The sequence below is a fragment of the Pongo pygmaeus genome, chromosome 20 (assembly GCF_028885625.2).
Source record: "Pongo pygmaeus isolate AG05252 chromosome 20, NHGRI_mPonPyg2-v2.0_pri, whole genome shotgun sequence".
Taxonomy (NCBI): domain Eukaryota; kingdom Metazoa; phylum Chordata; class Mammalia; order Primates; family Hominidae; genus Pongo; species Pongo pygmaeus.
Window position 1 is genome coordinate 58,095,123 of NC_072393.2, and position 22,506 is coordinate 58,117,628.

At 42.1% G+C, this 22,506-nt stretch overlaps 1 protein-coding gene across 1 annotated transcript; it reads left to right on the top strand.

Moving 5' to 3' along the window:
- The first annotated feature begins 472 nt into the window (after positions 1-472).
- Positions 473-21,642, top strand: ZNF613 (zinc finger protein 613). Its single transcript, XM_054461974.2, is given in 8 exon segments — positions 473-3,031; positions 3,388-3,487; positions 5,265-5,429; positions 11,907-12,114; positions 16,088-16,214; positions 16,496-16,588; positions 20,010-21,474; positions 21,476-21,642. Coding segments are annotated over 5 exon segments (1,851 nt in total). The 5' UTR covers positions 473-3,031; positions 3,388-3,487; positions 5,265-5,429; positions 11,907-12,099; the 3' UTR covers positions 21,627-21,642.
- The last annotated feature ends 864 nt before the right edge of the window (positions 21,643-22,506 follow it).

The window sequence follows — 22,506 nt, forward strand, 5'->3', positions numbered from 1 at the left end:
GCATAATATTTGCATTATCTTACATAAAACTATAAAAGCTGTAGATGGTAGAAATAAATATTACCTTCACTCTGCATATTTAAAAAAGGCTTAGGGGCTGGGCACGGTGGCTCACCCCTGTAATCCCGGCACTTTGGGAGGCCGAGGCAGGAGGATCACCAGGTCAGGAGTTCAAGACCACGCTGGCCAACATGATGAAACCCTGCCTCTACTAAAAATACAAAAATTAGCTGGGCATGGTGGCATGCACCTGTAATCCCAGGTACTTGGGAGGCTGAGGTAGGAAAATTGAACTGGGACCCAGGAGGCAGAGGTTGCAGTGAGCCAAGGCACTCCAGCCTGGGCTTCAGAGCTAGACTCCGTCTCAAAAAAAAAAAAAAAGGCTTAGAAAGGCTAAGTCTGTTGCAATGCATATTTCCTCACAACCTTGGCCATTTAATCTTTGCCAACCTTAAGGGTGAATTGTGGGGGAAAGAAAGAGAGATCAGATTTTTGCTGTGTCTATGTAGAAAAAGGACGACATAAGAAACTCCATTTTGATCTGTACTAAGAAAAATTCTTCTGCCTTGAGATGCTGTAAATCTGTAACCCTAGCCCCAACCCTGTGCTTGCAGAGACATGTGCTGTGTTGACTCAAGGTTTAATGGATTCAAGAATGTGCAGGATGTGCTTTGTTAAAAAAGTGCTTGAAAGCAGTATGCTTGGTAAAGTCCAAGAAAGCCTGGGTATTGTCCAAGGTTTTTCTCCACTGAGACAGCCTGAGATATGGCCTCGTGGGAAGGGAAAGACCTGACCATCCCCCAGCCGGACACCTGTAAAGGGTCTGTGCTGAGGAGGATTAGTGAAAGAGGAAGATCTCTTTGCAGTTGAGATAAGAGAAAGGCATCTGTCTCCTGCTCATCCCTGGGAATGGAATGTCTTGGTGCAAAACCCGATCGTACATTCTATTTACTGAGATAGGAGAAAACTGCCTTATGGCTGCAGGTGAGACATGCTGGCGACAATACTGCTCTTTACTACACTGAGATGCTCGCTTGTGTAAATCAAACATAAATCTGGCCTACGTGCACATCAAGGCACAGCACCTTTCCTTATTTATGACACAGAGAATTTTATTCACATATTTTCCTGCTGACCCTCTCCCCACCATTACCCTATAGTCCTGCCACATCCCCCTCTCTGAGATGGTAAAGATAGTGATCAATAAATACTGAGGAAAGTCAGAGACCAGTGCTGGCACGAGTCCTTCGTATGCTGAGTGCTGGTCCCCTGGGCCCACTGTTCTTTCTCTATACTTTGTCTGTGTGTCTTATTTCTTTTCTCACTCTCTCATCCCACCTGATGAGAAATACCCACAGGTGTGGAGGGGCTGGCCCCCTTCATAAGGTTGTTGAGATTTATCTATGTTGGTGCATACATCTATTTGTTCTTTTATTATTGTTGAGTAGTATTCCAGGGTATGATTACACTGCAATTTGCTTATACATTCATCTACTGATGGACACTTGGACTGTTTCGTGTTCAGGGTATTATGCATAAAGGTGCTAAGAACATTCTTGTGAGTCTTTGTGAGAACATATAATTTCATTACTGTCGTATAAGTATCTAGGAGTGGAATTCCTGAGTCATAAGATTCTTGCTTTTATTTTGCAATTCTCCTAAGGAATCATACAGTCTGTAAAGCTTTTTACTCTTCACAGATTTGATATTTTAAGTAACATGGTATGTTTCTGAAATGGAGTTTGCATTTTGGGGCATTTTCTATAGATATATCATGAAGGACACATGAAAACTCTGTTATAAATATAAACACTCCACTGCATGCAGGAATTTCCTTCTAATTCTTCCAATGGAATTGTCTTAATTTAGGTTGGATCAGAATTAGAATTTACGTTATGATGACTATGTAAATAATATTTATAGGTCAGTCGAGTAGTATCCTATGATTACTTTTCTTGCACAACTTTTTTTTTTCTTTTTTTCCTCAAGAAGGGGTTGCCAAGGCTGTGTAGTGCAGTGGCTATTGATAGGTGCGATCACAGCTCACTGCAGCCTGGAATTACTGGACTCAAGCGATCTTCCTGCCTTGGTCTCCCCAATAGCTGGGACTACACGTGTGCGCCATCACGCCCGGGCTTCTACAACTTTTCATTCTCCCAGAGTCGTCTTATTTATTCCTTCCAGAATTTTAGGCACTTGGTTCTCCGAAAGCCCCGACCTTAAGATTGACTCCACCTCCAGCAGGGGGAAGTCCCTTCTTCTCTCTTAAGGAAAATTCCCGCCTCCCGCATTGGATTCCCTTTTCCGGTTGGCTGGTGGCTGCTCTCTTTACGTGCACTGGGCGGTGACCCTGTCCCTCAAATGTAAATGAGGTTTCAGCTGGTCGCTGTTTTTTCACTTTCCGTTGATGGGGTGAACAATATCCTCGTACCTCAATTGCTTCTCCACACCCTTTTGGTCCTCAAAAATCTTCCTCTTGCCCTCCACATGTAGCTAGAAGCGTTTTCGCGGTATATGACTCAGGGTGCGATTGCTCTTTTTCCTCTGTGGAGAAAGCGTTTTCACTTGTACGGACACCTAAATGTTAAGATGGCCGCGCCCATTGTGTCATTCCGGTCATTCTTTGTGCAAAGCGGATGACTTTTCTCCCCAGCCCGCTAAGGGGCACGTAGCCCATACCATGTTTGTCTTGGCTAAGCTCCACCCTCTGAAAATAAATGAAACTTGGGCGCAGGATTTAGGTGCCAAAATATGGGGTTCTTCACCGTCCCGCGCCATCCCTGAATACTTGGGCAGAAAAGGTCCACTTTACCTTCCGTACGTGCAGGATTCAAAGATGGCCGCCTCCAGTATCCGTGACGAGAGGACGCGAACTTACTACCTCCCAGTCGTCCGTGCTCCGTACACCTGCAACTTCAGACCTTCGTCGGCCGCCGTAGGCCGGCTTGGGCGCTGGGCGACGGCCCAGAAGTGGAAGAATTCAGGAAAGTGCAGGCTCTGGGAAGTCTGGGTGGGTTCCCCGCAAAATCAGGTCTGTGTGTGGGTCTGTCTGTCAGGATGAGGGGAGGAGGGTGTCTCTGGGCGTCCGTTTAGTGCGGAGCCGTGGAGTTTGTTGGGGGAAGCGGGAGCAAGTGGGAGTCGGGGTATTGGGGTTGGGGCGTCTCCGGAGTCAGCCCTGACGGATGCCAGTGGTCGGTGGTCAGGGTCTGTCCAGAGCAACGCTTGGAAGTCCGTGATCAGGGTTTGGTGCCTTTGCGGGTCACTCTGTAGGGCTCGGTGATTGAGGACTGGAGTGAGGAGTGGTTTTTGTCAAGGAAAACGGGTGTCTGCCTTGGATTTGGGATTTTATTTTTTATTTTTGAGACAGGGTCTCGCTCTGTCACACAGGCTTGAGTGCAGTGGCGCAATCGTGGCTCACTGCAGCCTCCATCTCCCGGGGCTCAGGTGATCTTCCCACCTCAGCTTTCCCGAGTAGCTGGGACTACAGGTGAGCGCCACTACGCTGTCTATCTATGTATCTATCTAATCTATCTAATCTATCTGTCTATCTAATCTATCTAATCTATCTATCTATCTATCTATCTATCTATCTATCTATCTATCTATCTATCTATCTATCTAATCTATCTGTTTATTGCAGAGTCTCACTGTTGCCCAGGCTGGTCTCCAACTCCTGGCCTCAAACGATCCTCTCACCTTGGCCTCCCAAAGTGCTGGGATTACGGGCGTGAGCCTTAGCTCCAGGCTGTAATCAGGATTTAATATGCGACTCAGTGAGGAGGAGCCGGGGTTCATGTGAACCTGGGTGTGTGGCCCAGGTTTTTGGATTAATCTAAGGGGTTGTGACCAGTGTTAGGGAGGTCTAGATGTGACAGTCGTGGAGACGCTTGTGAAGGCTGAAGCCTTGGCAGCCAGGGCATCCTGATTGGTGTGTGTGTTCAGGTCCAATGGTACATTCCCTCTCAGTCCCTTTTAAGTTTCTCTGCAAGGACTGGTTTACAATCTCATTTGACTTCTCACATCTCTCCTTTCTCTCATCCTGGTAAATAGGAAAGCTTTGGGGAAGATCAAAGATTAATCAAATCTAAAATGGTAAGGTGGCCTGGCGCGGTGGCTCACGCCTATATTCCCAGCATTTGGGAGGCCAAAGTGGGCGAATGGCTTGAGCCTAGAAGTTGGAGATCAGCCTGAACAACATAGCCTGTCTCTCCAAAAAATACAAATATTAACTGTGTGTGGTAACACATGCCTGTAGTCCCAGGTACTCGGGAGGCTGAGGTGGGACGATCACGTGACCCCGGGAGGTCTAGGCTGCAGTGAACTATGATTGAGCCACTGCACTCCAGCCTGGGCAACAGAGTGAGACCCTGTCTCAAAAAAAAAAAAAAAAAAGAAAGAAAGAAAAGAAAAGAAAAGGAGAAAAGAAAAAGGAAAAAAAAAACAAAGAAAATGATAAGGTTTCTATTAAAGATTTTTGTCCTTCTTCCTCAGGTTTACTGTGTGAATGTATGTATACACACACGTAAATATTTTCTTTCAGGTTCTGACACAAGTAAAACCTCTCTCTTATCCCAAAATGTGTTCCCCAGTAATGACTTTTGATAAGATTTTTGTATATTTCAATTTCAGTTTTCTATGCTTGATTTTCACAATGCAGATAAGCTGCTGAAACATGGGTATAATTTGCCTTATTTAATTTTACATTATAAACGTTCTTATAGTAAACATATCATCCATGTTTTTGTTCAAAAAAATTTTTTTAAGATTTCTGTAATAGTATACCATCAAGAGGCAAAACTGCACCATTGTGACTTGAATCACTAAGTGTATGGATATATTTAGATAGAATTTTAAGACTTAAAAAGTTCACTTATCACTTTTAAGAATGGGTCACAATTCTATGTTTACCCAAACATTTCTCCCTGACCCTCATCAGCACCTTGGTTTTTAATTTTTTTGCAATTGTAAATGGTGTGTTTTTAATTTTGACCTTTCTGTTCTCTTCTAATTCACTCTTACATAGAAGAGCAATTAGTTTAGAAAATATTTACATTGTTTTTGGTCACCTTACTGAACAAGCTTCCCTGTTCTCCAGGTTACAAAAATTTTCAAACATATAACATGATTTAAAGAACTTTACAATTGAATACCTGTATGCCTACCACCTGGATTTTATCATCATTTTATTGTGTTTCTTTTATTACATATCTATCTATATATCATCCTTCTACTCATCATTAATCCATCTTTTTTTCATTTTGTAGAGATGGCATCTCACTATGTTGCCCAGGCTGATCTTAAACTGCTGACCTCAAGTGATCCTCTCTCCTTGGCCTCCTAAAGTGCTAGGATTCCAGGTGTGAGCCACCTCACCCGGCCACATTTATCCATCTTGTAAAATATTGCTTTGTTTTTTGGTGCATTTCAAAGTAAGTTGCAGACATTCATACATTTGCCCCTGAATATTTCAGTAGGTTTATCATAATTAAGTTCTACTGACAGCTTTTCCTAATTACAGGTCTATTAGTCACGTACTGTATAATTCAGTGGCTTTTACTATGTGCGGCCATCACCAAAGTCAATTTTAGAACATTTTCATCACTTAAAAAGAAACCCCGTACCCTTTTGTTACCACTCCCTATGCCCTACCACTAAGTAATCTCTAATCTACTTTCTGTCTCTATAGATTTGCTTATTTTGACCTTTCTGTTTTCTTCTAATTTACTCTTATTTCATTTCATGTAAATGCTACAATATAATATGTGGTCTTTTGTGACTGGTTTCTTTCACATAGCATTTTTTTTTTTTTTTTTTTTTGAGACAGAGTCTTACTCTGTCACCCAGGCTGGAATGCAGTGGCATGATCTCAGCTCACTGCAACCACCACCTCCCAAGTTCAAGTGATTCTCCTGCCTCAGCCTCCCAAGTAGCTGGGATTACAGGCCCCTGCCACCATGCACGGCTAATTTTTGTATTTTTAGTAGAGACGGGGTTTTGACATGTTGGCCAAGCTGGTCTCAAACTCCTGACCTCAGCTGATCCGCCCACCTCAGCCTCCCAAAGTGCTGGGATTACAGGCGTGAGCCACTGCGCCCGGCCTACATAGTATAATGTTTTCAAGGTTTGTCTGTGTCATAGCATGTATCTGTACTTCATTCTTTTTTATGCCAGAATAGTATTTCATGGTATGGATATGGCATCTTGTATTTATCCTTTCATCAGTTGATGGACTTTTGGGTTATTTCCCCTTTTTGGCTATTATAAATAATGTGCTATAAACATTTGTGTGTAAGCTTTTATTGTTTTTATTTCTCTTATATATAAGCCTAGAAATGGAGTTGCTTGGTCATATAGTATGTTTAGGCATTTGAGGAACTACCAGACTTTTCCAAAGTGGCTGCACCATTTAACATTTCCACCAGCCATATTTGAGGGTGTCCATTGCCACCATATACCTACCAACACTTGTTATTTTTGGTTTTTTATTACAGGCATTCTAGTGGGTGTTAGGTGATTTCTCATGGTTTTGATTTGCATTTCTCTGGAGACTTACGTTGAGCCACTTTTCATTTACTTATAATATACATAACTGAGGTACATGTATTTTTACTAAATATGGAATTGTTAGTATTTTTAATAACTAGATAGCTCCATTTCTGGATGTATGTACTTCTAATCAGCCAATTAATCCTGTTAATAGACCTAAATCCTTTACATCAACTTTGCATGCATGTATCGCTATTTCCTTTACAAAAATTTCCAAGGTGGATTTTTGGGTTCTAGTAATATCTCAATTGAAAGTATTCAGTGCAAAGTGTTATTTCCAAAATTGTTCAGTCACTTAATACTGATAAAAAAGTATGTCTATTTTGGAATGCTTGCAACTTTTAGATATAAAATCATCAATCTGACTATAAACTTATTTTTTATATATGTTCAATTGAATCTATAAAACTGTCACTCTTGCTTAGTCATATAATTTATTTCCTCTTCTCTAATATTGATTATTTATGCTTGATTCTTTATCAAACTAATTGGGTAGCCTTTCCAGAATAGTTAAAATAGTGATAATCATCCTGTTCATCTTTGATATTGCTCTTAACTTTGGAGAATGTACTTTTATAGTTTCATAGAACTTTTTTTTCTTCATTCCTAGAACTTTTGTAGGATGTATTTAATTTTTTAAAATGAGGTAAAATTCACAAGCCATAAAATTAATCATTTTAAAGTCAACAATGCAATCACTCTTAGTACATTCACAGTGTTGTACAACCACCACTTGCAGTCACTTCACATTCTCCCCTCCAGTAGACCCTGGCAACCACCCATGTGCTTTCTGTCTCTTTTTGTAGAGTGTCGCTCTACAAAAAAAGCTCTACTGTCGCTGTTTGGGGTGCCAGTTGTAACTGACCATGATCCCTGGTGGACTGAACAAAGGGGTGCAAATGAGGGAATAAAAGACAAAAACAAAAGAGTATATTTGGAAGAAGGGGTCAGGGGGCACCTTGCCTCCAGTGGATAAGGGCTCTGAGCTTTACACAGCCCTCCGTATTTATTAGGCAAAAGAGATAGAGAGAAGGGGGAGTGATTGTCGAGTAATTGTCAGTCGGCCTTTTGGTTCACAGCAGGCTTGTGAGATTGCATTCCTTGAATAATAGCCTCTAGATGTCCCCATAGATAGCCTCAAGGAGCCCAGCGCCAGGAAATGGTGGCCCTCAGCAAACCTTCTGGGGCAGGTACAGAAGCGAGTTTGCCTACATTCTGTACTCATGATAAACAGTTTGCTGTTTGATCATGTAGCCTCCAGTGGAATGCTGAGTTAGTCACGATTCATTTGGCCTTTTCAGCTCCCAACATCTTTTTTTTTTTTGAGACAGAGTTTCACTCTTGTTGCCCTGGCTAGAGTGCAATGGCTTGATCCCAGCTCACCGCAGCCTCTGCCTCCCGGGTTCAAGCAATTCTCCTGCCTCTGCTAGGATTACAGGCATGCGCCACCATGCCTGGCTAATTTTGTATTTTTAGTAGAGACCGGGTTTCTCCATGTTGGTCGGGCTAGTCTCGAACTCCCGATCTCAGGTGATCCACCCGCCTCAGCTTCCCAAAGTCCTGGGATTACAGGCATGAGCCACCGCACCTGGCCAGTGTGCTGTCTGTATGCATTTACCTAATCTGGGTATTTTATATAAATGAAATCATATAACGTGACATTTAGTGTCTGACATTTTCTTTTTTTTCTTTTTTTTGAGACAGGGTCTCACTCTATTTCCCAGGCTGGAGCGCAGTGGTGCACTCTTGGCTCACTGCAAACTCTGCTTCCCGGGCTCAAGCAATTCTCATACCTCAGCCACCCTAATAGCTGGGATTATAGGCACGCACCACCATGCCTGGCTAATTTTTGAACTTTTTGTAGAGATGCGGTTTCCTCATGTTGCCCTGGCTGGTCAAGAGTTTATGTTGAGCCGGGCGCGTTGGCTCACGCCTGTAATCCCAGCACTTTGGGAGGCCGAGGCTGGCGGATCAGGAGGTCAGGAGATCGAGACCATCCTGGCTAACACAGCGAAACCCCGTCTCTACTAAAAATAAAAAATAAAAAAATAGCCGGGCGTGGTGGCGGGCGCCTGTAGTCCCAGCTACTTGGGAGGCTGAGGCAGGAGAATGGCGTGAACCCAGGAGGCGGAGGTTGCAGTGAGCCGGGATCGTGCCATCGCTCTCCAGCCTAGACAACAGAGCGAGACTCCGTCTCAAAAAAAAAAAAAAAAAAAAGAGTTTTTCTTGAGCTCAAAGTAATCCTCCTGCCTTGGCCTCCCAAAGTGCTAGGATTACAGGTGTGAGCCACCACACCTGAATGTCTGACATTTTCACTTAGCATAATGTTTTTGTGGTTGTGGATTGTGTGCTGGGCTACTCCTTTAATGATTAGCCAGGGCATCTATAAACCTGCCTTACCGTTCACTTCCTGCTTGCACTGAACCTGTAGACATCAGCCAGAAGGAACGTTTTAGAGTCTTCTTAGGTCTTTTGTCAGCCAACATCCTCCCGTGTGCATGCATGTGGCTTTATAAATTCCTCAGTCTATACGAGTGCTTTCGAATGGTATAATTTCCTCAAGACACTTTCCTCCTACCTTTTTCTCACAACGTTTCCTCTGTGACTCAAGTGTAATCTTTTGCCCAAGGCAGCTGAAGGTTGTTGTTCTGCTTCACAAAGTTTTTGAGAAATGCCCATTACTTTTCCTCCCTGAGCGAATTCCAAAACAGGAAGGGGCCTGTTGTGTAGGTCTTTCAGGCAGTTAGAATAGACGACAAACAATTTTTTTATTTTTATTTTTGAGACAGGGTCTCACTCTGTCACCTAGGCTGGAGTACAGTGACAAGATCTTGGCTCACCACAGACTCAAACTCCTGGGCTCAAGTGATCCTCCCACCTCAGCCTCCCAAAGTGCTGGGATTACAGGCCTGAGCCACTCCACCCAGCTAAACAAAATTATTTGTGAATAAAGTCTATTCTGTTCCCTCCAGGGCCTGAATCCAGGTTCCCACATTGGGAATGTTGGCTGCAATCTTTAAGACCATCAGTGAGCTGGGGAGGGGGTGGAGCAAAGACAAGTAAAAATGGCACAGAACTTTCCACTATTTTAAGTCACCATTTTGTTGTTGTTGTTCTTGTTTGTTTTGTTTCTTTGAGATGGAGTCTAGCTCTGTCACCCAGACTGGAGGGCAGTGGTGTGATCTCAGCTCACTGCAACCTCCGCCTGCCAGGTTCAAATGATTCTCCTGCCTCAGCCTCTTGAGTAGCTGGGACTACAGACATGTGCCACCACACCTGGCTACTTTTTGTATTTTTAGTAGAGATGGGGTTTCACCATGTTGGCCAGGCTGGTCTTGAACTTCTGGCCTCAAGTGATCCTCTGGCCTCAGCCTCCCAAAGTGCTGGGATTATAGGCAAGCATGAGCCACCATGCCCGGCCAGTCACCTTTTTTTTGACTCAACATTTGCTCTGTTGTTGTAAACCTTTGACTGTTTTTCAGAGTTCTGACCAAGTTTTTGTTTTGTTTTTGATTGTTTTTACTTGATTTTTTGATAGTTTTTTTACTTGAGTTTTTGATTTTTCGATAGAGGGACAGACCCTTGGACCTACCTACTCTGCCATTTTTACTCAATGAGATTTTCCTCCACAGTATACTTGCTTTTTTTGTTGTTGTTGTTGGTACTTTTAAAAAAGAAATAAACTGATGCAAGTGCACCTTCAGTGATATCCTCTAATCCACCCCCTTTCCTCTCCTCCATCCCTAGGGATAACTATTCTCTTGAACTAATTTCATATAATGCATGTTTTATTAAATGTGTACATATCCAAAAATAATACATAGTCTTATTTTATGTTTTTTAATTTTTTAAATATACTTTTCTTTGTTGTTTCTTTCATATCATGATGATTTGTGAACACGTCCTGTTTGGTAATGATGCTTTAGAATTTATGGAAATTTTCTTTATGGCTTCCTATACATACATGAGTTTTCAGGAAATATACACCTCCAGGGAAAGGACTTAGCCACTGGAGCAAACAGGCGTGATTACACGTGATTACATTCTCCAGAAAGCTCATAAGGGTCAAAAATGAAGTAGAAGCTCTTCAGCTATTCCCGGGAAAGGGGCTGTGGAAGCTCATGGGAAAGGAAGCCTTGTCATTTGAAATACACACCCTGGATGTCACTGAAATGTTGCATCCATCGCCTCCTGCCCAGGAATGTTAGATCATTTGGGTTCCACACCTTTCCACTGGTGTCATTCTAAGAAGAAAAGTGTGAAACATCTCTTGCCACAATTATGTGCTTCTGAGATTGCAGAGGGAAGGGGAGCATTTGCAGCTGTGGGTTAGAGGATGAGTCAGTGCAGGCCCTGTGGGTTTGGAGCATGCAGGAGGGCCACTGGGAGCTTGTCACAATGATTCCACCCAGGTGGAAGGAAAGCTCAGGGTGACTCCATCCAGTTGATGCTCTCACCATGTGAGTCTCTTACTTGAGTTTTAGAATTGGGCATAAAGAAAGCCTCTGGGGCCGCCACTCTCTGACCTGCTGCTTTCAGGCCAGGGGTGTAGTGTGCAGCTTTTCCATTTGTCTTTGTGCCTGTGTCACTGTTGGCAGTGCTGATTTCAGAAGGTCAGATTATATGTCTATGATGGTGGCCATCTTCCATGATGAATGAAACTCCCTCAAGGTAGTAGCAAAGAGAGCTAAGATGTATGATGACGGTATGTGGTCCAAAGGAATTCAGCAGAGGCTAAGGTCATGTTCTTGGAGACAGGCTGTGTGGGTTCAGATTCTACTTCTGCTTTTGGACAATATAGTCAAATCTGTAAGCCTTAGGTCAATGTTGGAATGGGAAATAATGATTGATACTTTATAAGGATGTAATGCAGAAGGTAGTAATGAGAATTCAAATAAGACAATGCCTCTGCTTGGCTTAGTACATTTGTCTTCAAACTGAGGCATGCCTACATGTGAGGTATGTGATGACTTTTGACCAGGCATGTGGACACACGTGGTTTTAAAGAAATAAGTATCCAATTCCTCACCTTCTCTGCCCTTTTTCTAAAACCTGATCTAAGAAGTCTCTTGGTGTTGCAGCATCATGTTGGTGCTAGTTTTCCTTTCCCATCTCCCCTCTCACAGTCACCCCACTTCCATTTCACAGAAGAAAGACAGTTTATAAATGTATTGGCCATACATGTAGAATCTTATGTTTTGTTGCTCCAGGATTTGTTGTTGCCCCAGGGTGGGTTAAAACTTCTGGGGCCCCAAATAAAGGGACAGTTAGAGATGACCTTGCATTAAGGTGAGAACACAGCAGCAGTGACAGCACCTGGGCCTGCAGGGAATGTACACTCAAATCAATTTACTCTTCAGCCCGCAGGTCCTGACTCCAGGAGCAAGACACTTCAAGTGAGGTGAGGAGGAGGTTCCAGGACCTGGATACCATCCTTTGCAGGGATGTAATTCACCAGAGACCAAGATTTCTAGCCAGAAATTGAGGGCAGCTCAAGGAGAGACTACAGACAAAGCATCCTACTTACTGGCTATTTCCCAGTAACAGAAGAAAATGATCAAGTCCCAGGTGACTTTTTGTTTGTTTTAGTCTTTCCTTCATCACATGATTGATTTCTGGAAGACTTTAAAAGTCAGTTGAATTAAGTCAAAAAGTATAAGTTGGTAAACTAGGATTTGTGCATCAGTAAATTTAGATTCTAATTTCAACATCTAGGCAAAGGAGGATCAGGACTATATTGTTTACATGTGGTATCATAGAAAAATATTTGGTCTTTGTCTGGCATAGAGCTCCTGAAACCCTTGGAATTTCCTGAATGATAAGGGTTTTTTTTTTGTTTTGTTTTGTTTTTTTTTTTTTGAGACAGGGTCTCACTTTGTCACCCAGACTGGAGTGCAGTGGTGCAATCTTGGCTCACTGCAGCCTCGGCCTCCTGGGCTCAAGTGATCATCCCATCTCAGCCTCCTAACTAGCTGGGAGTGTGTGCCACCAGGCCCAGCTAACTTTTTGTATTTTTTTGTAGAGATGCGGTTTCACCATGTTGCACAGGCTGGTCTCTAACTCCCAAGCTGAAGCAATCTGTCTCCCTTGGCCTCCCAAAGTTCTGGGACTACAGTTGTGAGCCACTATGCCTGGTCCTCTTTTTTTCTAGTGAAACTACTCTCAGTGGACCCCTAGGTAGCTTCAGTATGGAGGCTGGTTGCCAGAAATAACAAGCCTTGATGAGAAGCTTGGAACTTTCAGTCCTACCCTTAATCTTCAGGGAGCAGAGAGAGGCTGGAGATTGAGTTCAGTCACCAGTGGCCAATGATTTATTCAACCATGTCTGTGTAACATATAAACCCCTAAACAGCAGGGTTTGGAGAGCTGGGTTAGTAAACACATTGAGGTGCTGGGAGGTTGGTGCGTGCAGAGAGAGCATGGAAATTTATGCCTATACACCACCATACTGTGCCCTGTGCAGCTTTTCCATTGGGTTATTCCTGGGTTGTAAATAAACCAGTAATAGTAGAGTGCTTTCCTGGGCTCTGTGAGTTGTTCTAGTAGATTATTGAACCTCAAGGTGGGTTGCAGAAATCCCCACATTTGTAGCCAAGGGACAAAAGTCTTTGTAACCTGGGGACCTCACACTTGTAACTGGTGTCTGAAGTAAGGTTGGTCTTGTGGGACAGAAACCTTAACCTATGGGTCTTCCAGGAGTTGGTGTCAGAATTGAATCTAATTGTTGGACACCTGTTGGGTGTTAGAGAATTGGAGAACTGGTTGATGTGAGCAAAAACCCACACATTTGGTGTCAGAAGTGTGAGTAAAAACAGCACAATGGAATTCACACAAAATGACTAATGTTGGAACCTAATGTGTGACCGGAGCATCCTGTGGGTTATAGTAGCTGTCACCTTCTGTCAAATGTCTCTGACTGTCATCACATCCAGAGAGTCCTTGGTCACAGGATATGCACTGACTCTCAGGAGAAAGCAGACCAGTTCCCGAGAGGTGTCACTATTAAATGCACTTAGGTCCCAGGACAGTTTTTGGATGTTTCTTCCTAGAGGTGGTGTGACAGATGGTGTCTTTTTTCTTTCTTTTATTTTTTTGAGATAAGAGTCTCACTCTGTCATCCAGATTGGAGTGCAGTAGTGCAATCTTGGCCTACCACAACCTCTGCCTCCCAGGCTGAAGTGATTGTCCTGCCTCAGCCTCCTGAGTAGCTGAGATTACAGGCATGCACTACTACTGCCCAGCTAATTTTTGTATTTTTAGTAGAGACAGGGTTTCACCATGTTGGCCAGGCTGGTCTTGAACTCCTGACCTCAAATGATCCTCCCACCTCGGCCTCCCAAAGTGTTGAGATTACAGGCATGAGCTACCGCGCCTGGCCCCGGATATAAATGCCATAAGCACAGCCTTCTCATACATGCCAAAGCACAGGTCCTCAGAGACCTTTTTGGGAAGAGGCCAAAGGAACTCAGAGGACACAGTTCAGGGGGCCAAGGCAAGGTTAACCAAGGACCCAGCCTTATGGCTGTTAGGGTCAATCCAGGAATAAAACCTGAAAGGCTGAGGAAAATGGAAAGATTGCACGACTTTCTTTTTTTATTCTTTTTCTAAAATGTTTTTTCATTTTTCTTCTTTTTCTTTTGAGTTTCACGTTGTCACCCAGGCTGGAGTGCAGTGCTGTGAACATGGCTCACTGCAGCCTCGATCTCCTGGGCTCAAGCAATCCTCCCACTTTAGCCCCTCAAGTAGCTAGGCATGTGCCACCACATCCAGCTGATGGTTGTGTTTTTTGTAGAGATGGGGTTTTGCCATGTTGCCCAGGCTGGGATTGCATGACTTTCTAAGGTTCTCTGTATGAACAGGTGGCTGACTTACTGTTTGAGACAGGATTGGCAGTAGGGAGTTGAAAGTACTGTTGTCTGGTAAGGGAATGGGTTGTTGGGATCCAGAGGGTTTGCTTTCAACATCCCCCTATCTAAGATAGTGCACACTCTTTTTCCATGTTCAAAGCCAGTTCTTACTCCCTCATCCTTTAATACCTTAAAAAAATTTAAGTATATAAATGTACATGGATATATATATATATATATATATATGCAATATGCTGCATAGGTTTATAGTCTGGGAGCAATAGGCTATAGCATAGAGCCTCGGCATGTAGTAGGCTGTACCGTCTAGGTTTAAGTAAGTGCACTCTGTGATGGTTGAACAACAGAATTGCCTAATGATGCATTTCTCATAATGTATCCTTGTTATTAAATGACACATGAATAAATAAATATACATGTATACATGTTTGCATATATTTGTATGTATGTATATATATGTGTATATATTTAGAGACGTATCTGTCTTAGCCGTTAGATCTTTGGATAGTACCTTTCCATTATTGTATTTTCTCTTTCACAAACTAAATTGGTACATGCTAGACCTTACCTCTCCTCTGTATTTATTAATCTTGTCTTTTATATATTGCATCATTCTGTCCTTTTGTTGCATTTTTGGTAGTTTTTTCAGATTTACTTACCAGTTCATTGACTATCTCTTCAGTTATGCCGCTTACACGCCTGATAACGTAAATATAAATACTTCAAAACCCATATGTGTGTGTATGGTTTTTGAATAATATTTTGTATGTTCTTTTTTATTATTTATTTATTTTATTTATTTATTTATTTATTTATTTTGAGATGGAGTCTCACTCTGTCACTCAGGCTGGAGTACAGTGGCATGATCTCGGCTCACTGCAACCTTTGCCTCCTGGGTTCAAGTGATTCTCCTGCCTCGGTCTCCTGAGTAGCTGGGATTACAGGCATGCACCACCATGCCTGGCTAATTTTTGTATTTTTAGTAAAGATGGGGTTTCACCACGTTGGGCAAGCTGGTCTCGAACTCCTGACCTCAGGTGATCCGCCCGCCTAGGCCTCCCAAAGTGCTGGGATTACAGGCGTGAGCCACCATGCCTGGCCTATTTATTTATTTTGTAAGCCAGTCACATTTAGCAGTAGGGGTTAATAATACTTAATTGTCTCTTGTTCTTTGGACATGTTTTGGAAAGAGTCTTTTATTCCTCCTAACTTATAAAATATACTTATTTATTATGCAATATCTTGTAGTGTTTGGGGTTTCCTCCTGGTTGATTCTGGTAGTGCACATGAAGATTCATTGAAGATTCATGATGGATAAAGAAGTATGCTTTATTCATCCTGATATTGCTAAAGTATATTTAGTGCCTGGCAAATAGGTGCTCAAAAAAAAAAGGATTAGCAAGAGGATTAAATGATTGGTTCTTATAGAAACTTCTGATTTGTTAAATGATAGATAATTATACAATTACAGAATATTTTGCTAGAGATAGATTTTGAATATAGATAGATTTTGGAGATGGATTTTGCCTCTATGACAATGTATTTTTTAAAAAATCACAGCACCTAGATATATAGATGCAGACTATTTGGTGAAAATGAGCAGAACGATGTTCTTCACATTTCTTCCATTTAAATGAGAGAAATACTTCACATTAAGCAGGACTCCCTTGTTACAGGAATCACTGACCCTGGAGGATGTGGCTGTGGAGTTCACTTGGGAGGAGTGGCAGCTCCTCGGCCCTGCTCAGAAGGACCTGTACCGAGACGTGATGTTGGAGAACTATAGCAACCTCGTGTCAGTGGGTGAGGACAGCTGCCCTGTGTCACTCAGAGAGTACCCAGTCAAAGGCCTTTGCTTTCTCAACTTTCAAAAGCTCTGGAGGGCCTGTGGTGCTCTGAAGTGGTAGATTCTGTACCCTCCCTGGCCCCAGATAAAAGAGTGTAATGTGCCCCCTTCAGAGGGAAAATCCCTTTGCTTTGCAGATACATAAATTACATAGTTCCTAAAACAGAACATGGTCCCATGTTGATAGACCACAGCTCAATTCAATGAGCCTAAGTTGTGTATCATTTCCTATGAACAGGGTATCAAGCCAGCAAGCCAGATGCACTCTTCAAGTTGGATCAAGGAGAACCATGGACAGTAGAAAATGAAATCCACAGCCAAATCTGTCCAGGTGAGTTCAGGGTGAGAGCCAGCAAGGAGGGTGGCTGAGCAAGTCACATGATAATTGTTCAGCGGTGTCTGAGCTGTCAGGGCATCTGAGGCTGTGTGGACAGAGCCTCCATGTATCCCTCTCCCCACACAAAAGCTCTTTCTCCTTCAGGTACTTAGAGGAACATCTACCTCTTTATCGCATCTTGGATTTCATCACTATTTTTTTATTTATTTTATTTTATTTTATTTTTTTGAGATTGAGTCTCACTCTGTCACCCAGGCTAGAGCCCAGTGGTGCAATCTTGGCTCACTGCATCCTCTGCCTCCCAGTTCAAGCAATTCTCCTGCCTCAGTCTCCCCAGTAGCTGGGATCACAGGCACCCGCCACTACGCCCAGCAAATTTTTTTGTATTTGCAGTGGAGACGGGGTTTCACCAAGTTGACCAGGATGGTCTCAAACTCCTGACCTCTGGTGATCCACCCGCTTAAGCCTCCCAAAGTGCTGGGATTATAGGTGTGAGCCATCACGCCCGGCCTCATCACTCTTTATTTAATCTAGGTTTGATTTGTTTTTCTCAAGGTTTCTTCCTTTTTAGGATTCTCAAATCTCATCATTTCTTGTTCCCCCATCAGAGCATCACTACCTGTTCCTTCTACTTCTCTTGCTGTGAAATTCGTCCTTCCATGTCTGTCACCAAAGAGCGGTCTTGGATATCAGCACTCTCTCCTGACCACTATACCTTTCTGCCCCTTTAGATAATGTTGATTTTCTTTTTTTCCAAAGGTCTTCCCACCCTATCTTGGACTCTGTGCCCCCTTAGTAACCTGATCTGTTGCTTTGCATATATTTGCTTCCTTAGCTTCTCTTTCTTCTCCCACTCTGAGGTCCTCCAGAGGTTCTGTTTCCCATTTATTTTGCTCTTTTCTCATATCCTTTACAAGTTTCCTTCACTCTAATGACTTAAGTTCTTGTCATTCTTGTCTTTTCTATGGAGATTCTCAGATTGACATCTCCCTTAATATTTCCTAACTTACATGTTTGTACCATATTTTTTACCCACTTGCATGTCAGCTCCTTGAGTCGATCCTGGCCACCATAAGGTTACCTTGAAACTTCCTGCCTCCTCAGCTCCCGTATTTAAAGTCTGCTCTTTCAATTGATTTTTGAAGTAGTCTCATTCTCTTTCCAACCCAAACCAGATTACTACACCTCATGCCTGCTTTGCCTCAATTTCCTTTTGGAATAATTAATTCTGCCTATTATTTAGTTTCTCTTCAATTATATTCCTGGACTTATTCCCTTAAAGCTTTTCTGTTCTTACCATAGTCTGATGGCACTGAGTCCCAGTGAATCATAGCAGTCATATAAGATGGAAATTTCTCATCTGTCAGGTGATAATCTAGTTGAATCACCATGATATGGTATTATCTTGCCTACACAGAGTTGGCTTTCCTTTTCCTTTTCATAAATTCAAAGCCAACTATATTTAAAGCACTACATTTGAAGTAGTCTCCGCAGTGTGTCCCTTACTTTCCTTGTTTCATTGCCTTAAATATTTTTTGATAGCCTATTACATGTGAGCCCTGACAGCTGTGAACATCAATAACAACAACAAAATTATTCTTGGAGATTACATGCTAAAAGGAAGAGGCACGAAATTAATCAAAATGGATAAATGTCTTGTGGTGAAAAATGCTGGGAAGATCAATAACAAATTATAATGAGGGATGCCAGGAGTGGGAATGGCTGTTTGGTCAGATGCCTTTGAGCAGCTGTATGACAGATGTGAGTACGTCCCTCTGGTGAATTACCTTCCAAGTAGACAAAATAGCAGGTCCAAAGGCCCAAGGCAGGTGTGTGTTTGAGGAACTTCAAGGAAGCCTGTGTGAATACAGAGGAGTGAACAAGAGGGGCAGTGGTCGGAGATAATACGGAAGTAAGGACAGTGTGGTGGGATCTGGAGTTTGGGGTAGACAGGTCATGTATGACCTTTCAAGGACATTTTAATGACTTGCCTTTTTTTTTTTTTTTTTTTGACACAGAATCTCTCTCTGTCTCCAGGCTGGAGTGCAGTGCTGCGATCTCAGCTCACTGCAACCTCCGCCTCCCTGGTTCAAGCAATTCTCCTGCCTCAGCCTCCCGAGTCACTGGGACTACAGGTGCATGCCACCATGCCCAGTTAATTTTTGTATTTTTAGTACAGACGGGGTTTAACGGTGTTGACCAGGATGGTCTTGATCTCCTGACCTCGTGATCCGTGTGCCTCGGCCTCCCAAAGTGCTGGGATTACAGGCGTGAGCCACTGTATCCGGCCATGACTTGATTTTTTAAAAAATTATGAGATGAGGAAACATGAAGGAGTTTTGAGTAGAAGAGTGACATGATGTCATTTATATTTAAAAGGATCACTTTCACTACTTTGTAGAAAGTATACAGGAGAAGGCAGAGGTTGAAGCCTGAAGTCCACTTGGGAGGCTATTGCTATAGTACCAGACAGAGTGATTCTCTTCCACCTAAGTAGAAGGGGTGAGTGTTAGTGAGTTTCAGAATACAGGAGTCCCCCGTTATCCACAGTTTCTCTTTCTACAGTTTCAGCTACCTGCAGTCAACTATGGTCTGAAAATGTTAAATGGGAAATTCTAGAAACAAACAATTCTTAATTACATTGCTCACCATTCCAAGGAGCATGAACTCTTGCACCATCTTGCTCCATCCTGGGACAGGAATCATTTTTTGTCCAGCATATGCATGCTGTGTACCCTACCCACCTATGTTGCTTAGTAGCCATCTTGGTTATCAGAGCAACTGTCAAGGTATCACAGTGCTTGTGTTCAAGTAACCTTTGTTTTACTTAATAATGCCTCCAAAGCTCAAGAGTGTGATGCTAGCCTATTGTTATAATTCTTCTATTTTATTATTTGTTATTGTTAATCTCTTCCTGTGCCTAGTTTATAAACTTTCTTATAGGTATGTATGCACTGTATAGGAAAAAACATAATGGATATAGGGTTTAGTATGATTCAGAGTTTCAGGCATCCATGGTGTGGGGGGTGTCTTGGAACATATCACCCATAGATGAGGGATTACTGTATATTTATAAAGGAGGACATATGGAATTTACTATTGAAGTAGACAAAGGGTGTGAGACAAACATACAAATGAAAGATGATAGTAAGGTTTCTGGCATGAGTCTGAGCAGGAATTAACTTGCCATTTCCTGAGAAATTTACCTTGTTTATACACTGACTGCTTTTATTTTTTGTTTTCTTTGTTAAAATTATAATGGTTTATTCTTGTCCAAGTGACAATAGGCATATCTACTTGGAGTTTTTTAAACCGTGGAAATAGTGTGGTCAGTAGAGCCAGCCTGTACAAGGCTGTTTGTGAAATAGTTCTATTCCATGCTCATGGAAAGATTTATTGTTCTCTTCTTTCCTAGAAATCAAGAAAGTTGACAATCATCTACAGATGCACTCACAAAACCAAAGATGTCTGAAGAGAGTGGAACAATGCCATAAACATAATGCATTTGGAAACATCATTCATCAGAGGAAAAGTGATTTTCCTTTAAGGCAAAATCATGGTACATTTGACTTACATGGGAAAATACTGAAATCAAATTTAAGTTTAGTCAACCAGAACAAAAGGTATGAAATCAATAATTCTGTGGGGGTTAATGGAGATGGGAAATCCTTCCTTCATGCCAAGCATGAACAATTTCATAATGAAATGAACTTCCCCGAAGGTGGAAATTCTATGAATACAAATTCACAATTCATTAAGCATCAGCGAACTCAAAAGATAGATAAACCCCATGTATGCACTGAGTGTGGGAAGGCTTTCCTCAAGAAGTCTCGCCTCATCTATCATCAGAGAGTTCACACTGGGGAGAAACCTCATGGATGCAGTATATGTGGGAAAGCCTTCTCCAGAAAGTCCGGGCTCACTGAACACCAGAGAAACCACACAGGAGAGAAACCCTATGAATGCACTGAATGTGACAAAGCATTCCGCTGGAAATCACAGCTCAATGCACACCAGAAGATTCATACAGGAGAGAAGTCATATATATGTGGTGATTGTGGAAAAGGCTTCATCAAGAAGTCTCGGCTCATTAATCATCAGAGAGTTCATACAGGAGAGAAACCACATGGATGCAGCTTGTGTGGGAAGGCCTTCTCCAAAAAGTCCAGGCTCACTGAACACCAGAGAACTCATACAGGAGAGAAACCCTATGAATGCACTGAATGTGACAAAGCATTCCGCTGGAAATCACAGCTCAATGCACATCAGAAAGCTCACACAGGAGAGAAGTCATATATATGCCGTGATTGTGGAAAAGGCTTCATTCAGAAAGGAAATCTCATTGTACATCAGCGAATTCACACTGGAGAAAAACCCTATATATGCAATGAATGTGGAAAAGGCTTCATCCAAAAGGGCAATCTCCTTATTCATCGACGTACTCACACTGGAGAGAAACCCTATGTATGCAATGAATGTGGGAAAGGCTTCAGCCAGAAGACATGTTTAATATCCCATCAGAGATTTCACACAGGAAAGACACCCTTTGTATGTACTGAGTGTGGAAAATCCTGCTCACACAAGTCAGGTCTCATTAACCACCAGAGAATTCACACAGGAGAGAAACCCTATACATGCAGTGACTGTGGGAAAGCTTTCAGAGATAAATCATGTCTCAACAGACATCGGAGAACTCATACAGGGGAGAGACCCTATGGATGCTCTGATTGTGGGAAAGCTTTCTCCCACTTGTCATGCCTTGTTTATCATAAGGGAATGCTGCATGCAAGAGAGAAACGTGTAGGTTCAGTCAAATTGGAAAATCCTTGCTCAGAGAGTCATAGCTTATCACATACACGTGATCTCATACAGGATAAAGACTGTTAACATGGTGACTCTGCAGATGCCTTCTGTGGCAGTTCAGACCTCATTAACTAACAGTGCGTTCCAAGCAGTTAGCAAAGTAGCCATTGTGAGCCAGCCTGTTGCCAGAAGTTCAGTCTCAGCAGATAGTAGAATTTGCACAGAATAAAAACCATATGAATGCAGTGAATGTGGTAGTGCTTTCAGTGATCAATTACATCATATGTCACAAAAAACACACAGGAACAAACTGATATATTCAAGGTGGAAAGCCCTTGAATAAAACGTTATGGCTGATAAGCATATACTCAGAGAAAAATAGTATGAAGTGGAGACTGGGAAATTCTTTTATGGGAAGATAGATCCTCTCATCAGTGACCATAGATCACATCTTCAGTGAGCTTATAGTTGGTAGAAATATAATGATCATGGAAAAGTCCTTGTTCAGAAATAGTACCCCAGTAGGTATCAGGGAGTTTACACAGGAGAGAAACTGTTGGAAGACCTTTGAAGGCTGTGAATGTGGCAGGGTTGCTAGTGGTACATTCTGCCTTATCCTCAGAGAGAATCATATAGAAATAAAACTATGAAAATGTAACTAGAACATCTGCATCAAAATATGAAAGAACACATGAAGCAAATAAGCCCTGTGAAAAGGAATATTTTAGAGATTTTGATCACAAATCTAACATCATTATATGGCAGATAATATACAGGATGTGTATTTTAGGACAATATACTTTGAATCACTAGTTGATATGTCAATGACTAATTAAAAGGGGTTGTCAGTGTTACACACCATTGTTTAAATTTATAGCACAATGTACCTCTTCCCCCTTTTTTGATAAGAGTCTTCTATTCCCAACCAAGATCATTATATGATTAGCTCTTGTGTTTCTTTGATTCCAAATTTCTTCACTTGTTATTTCAGACTACTGAAGCTCTTCAAAAGGAAAAATAATTTAATAATGTAACACAACAAGTTTGGATGTGTTTGACTTTATAAATATCACCCCAGAGGAATAAGTTCAAAACTTGTGAATAACCAA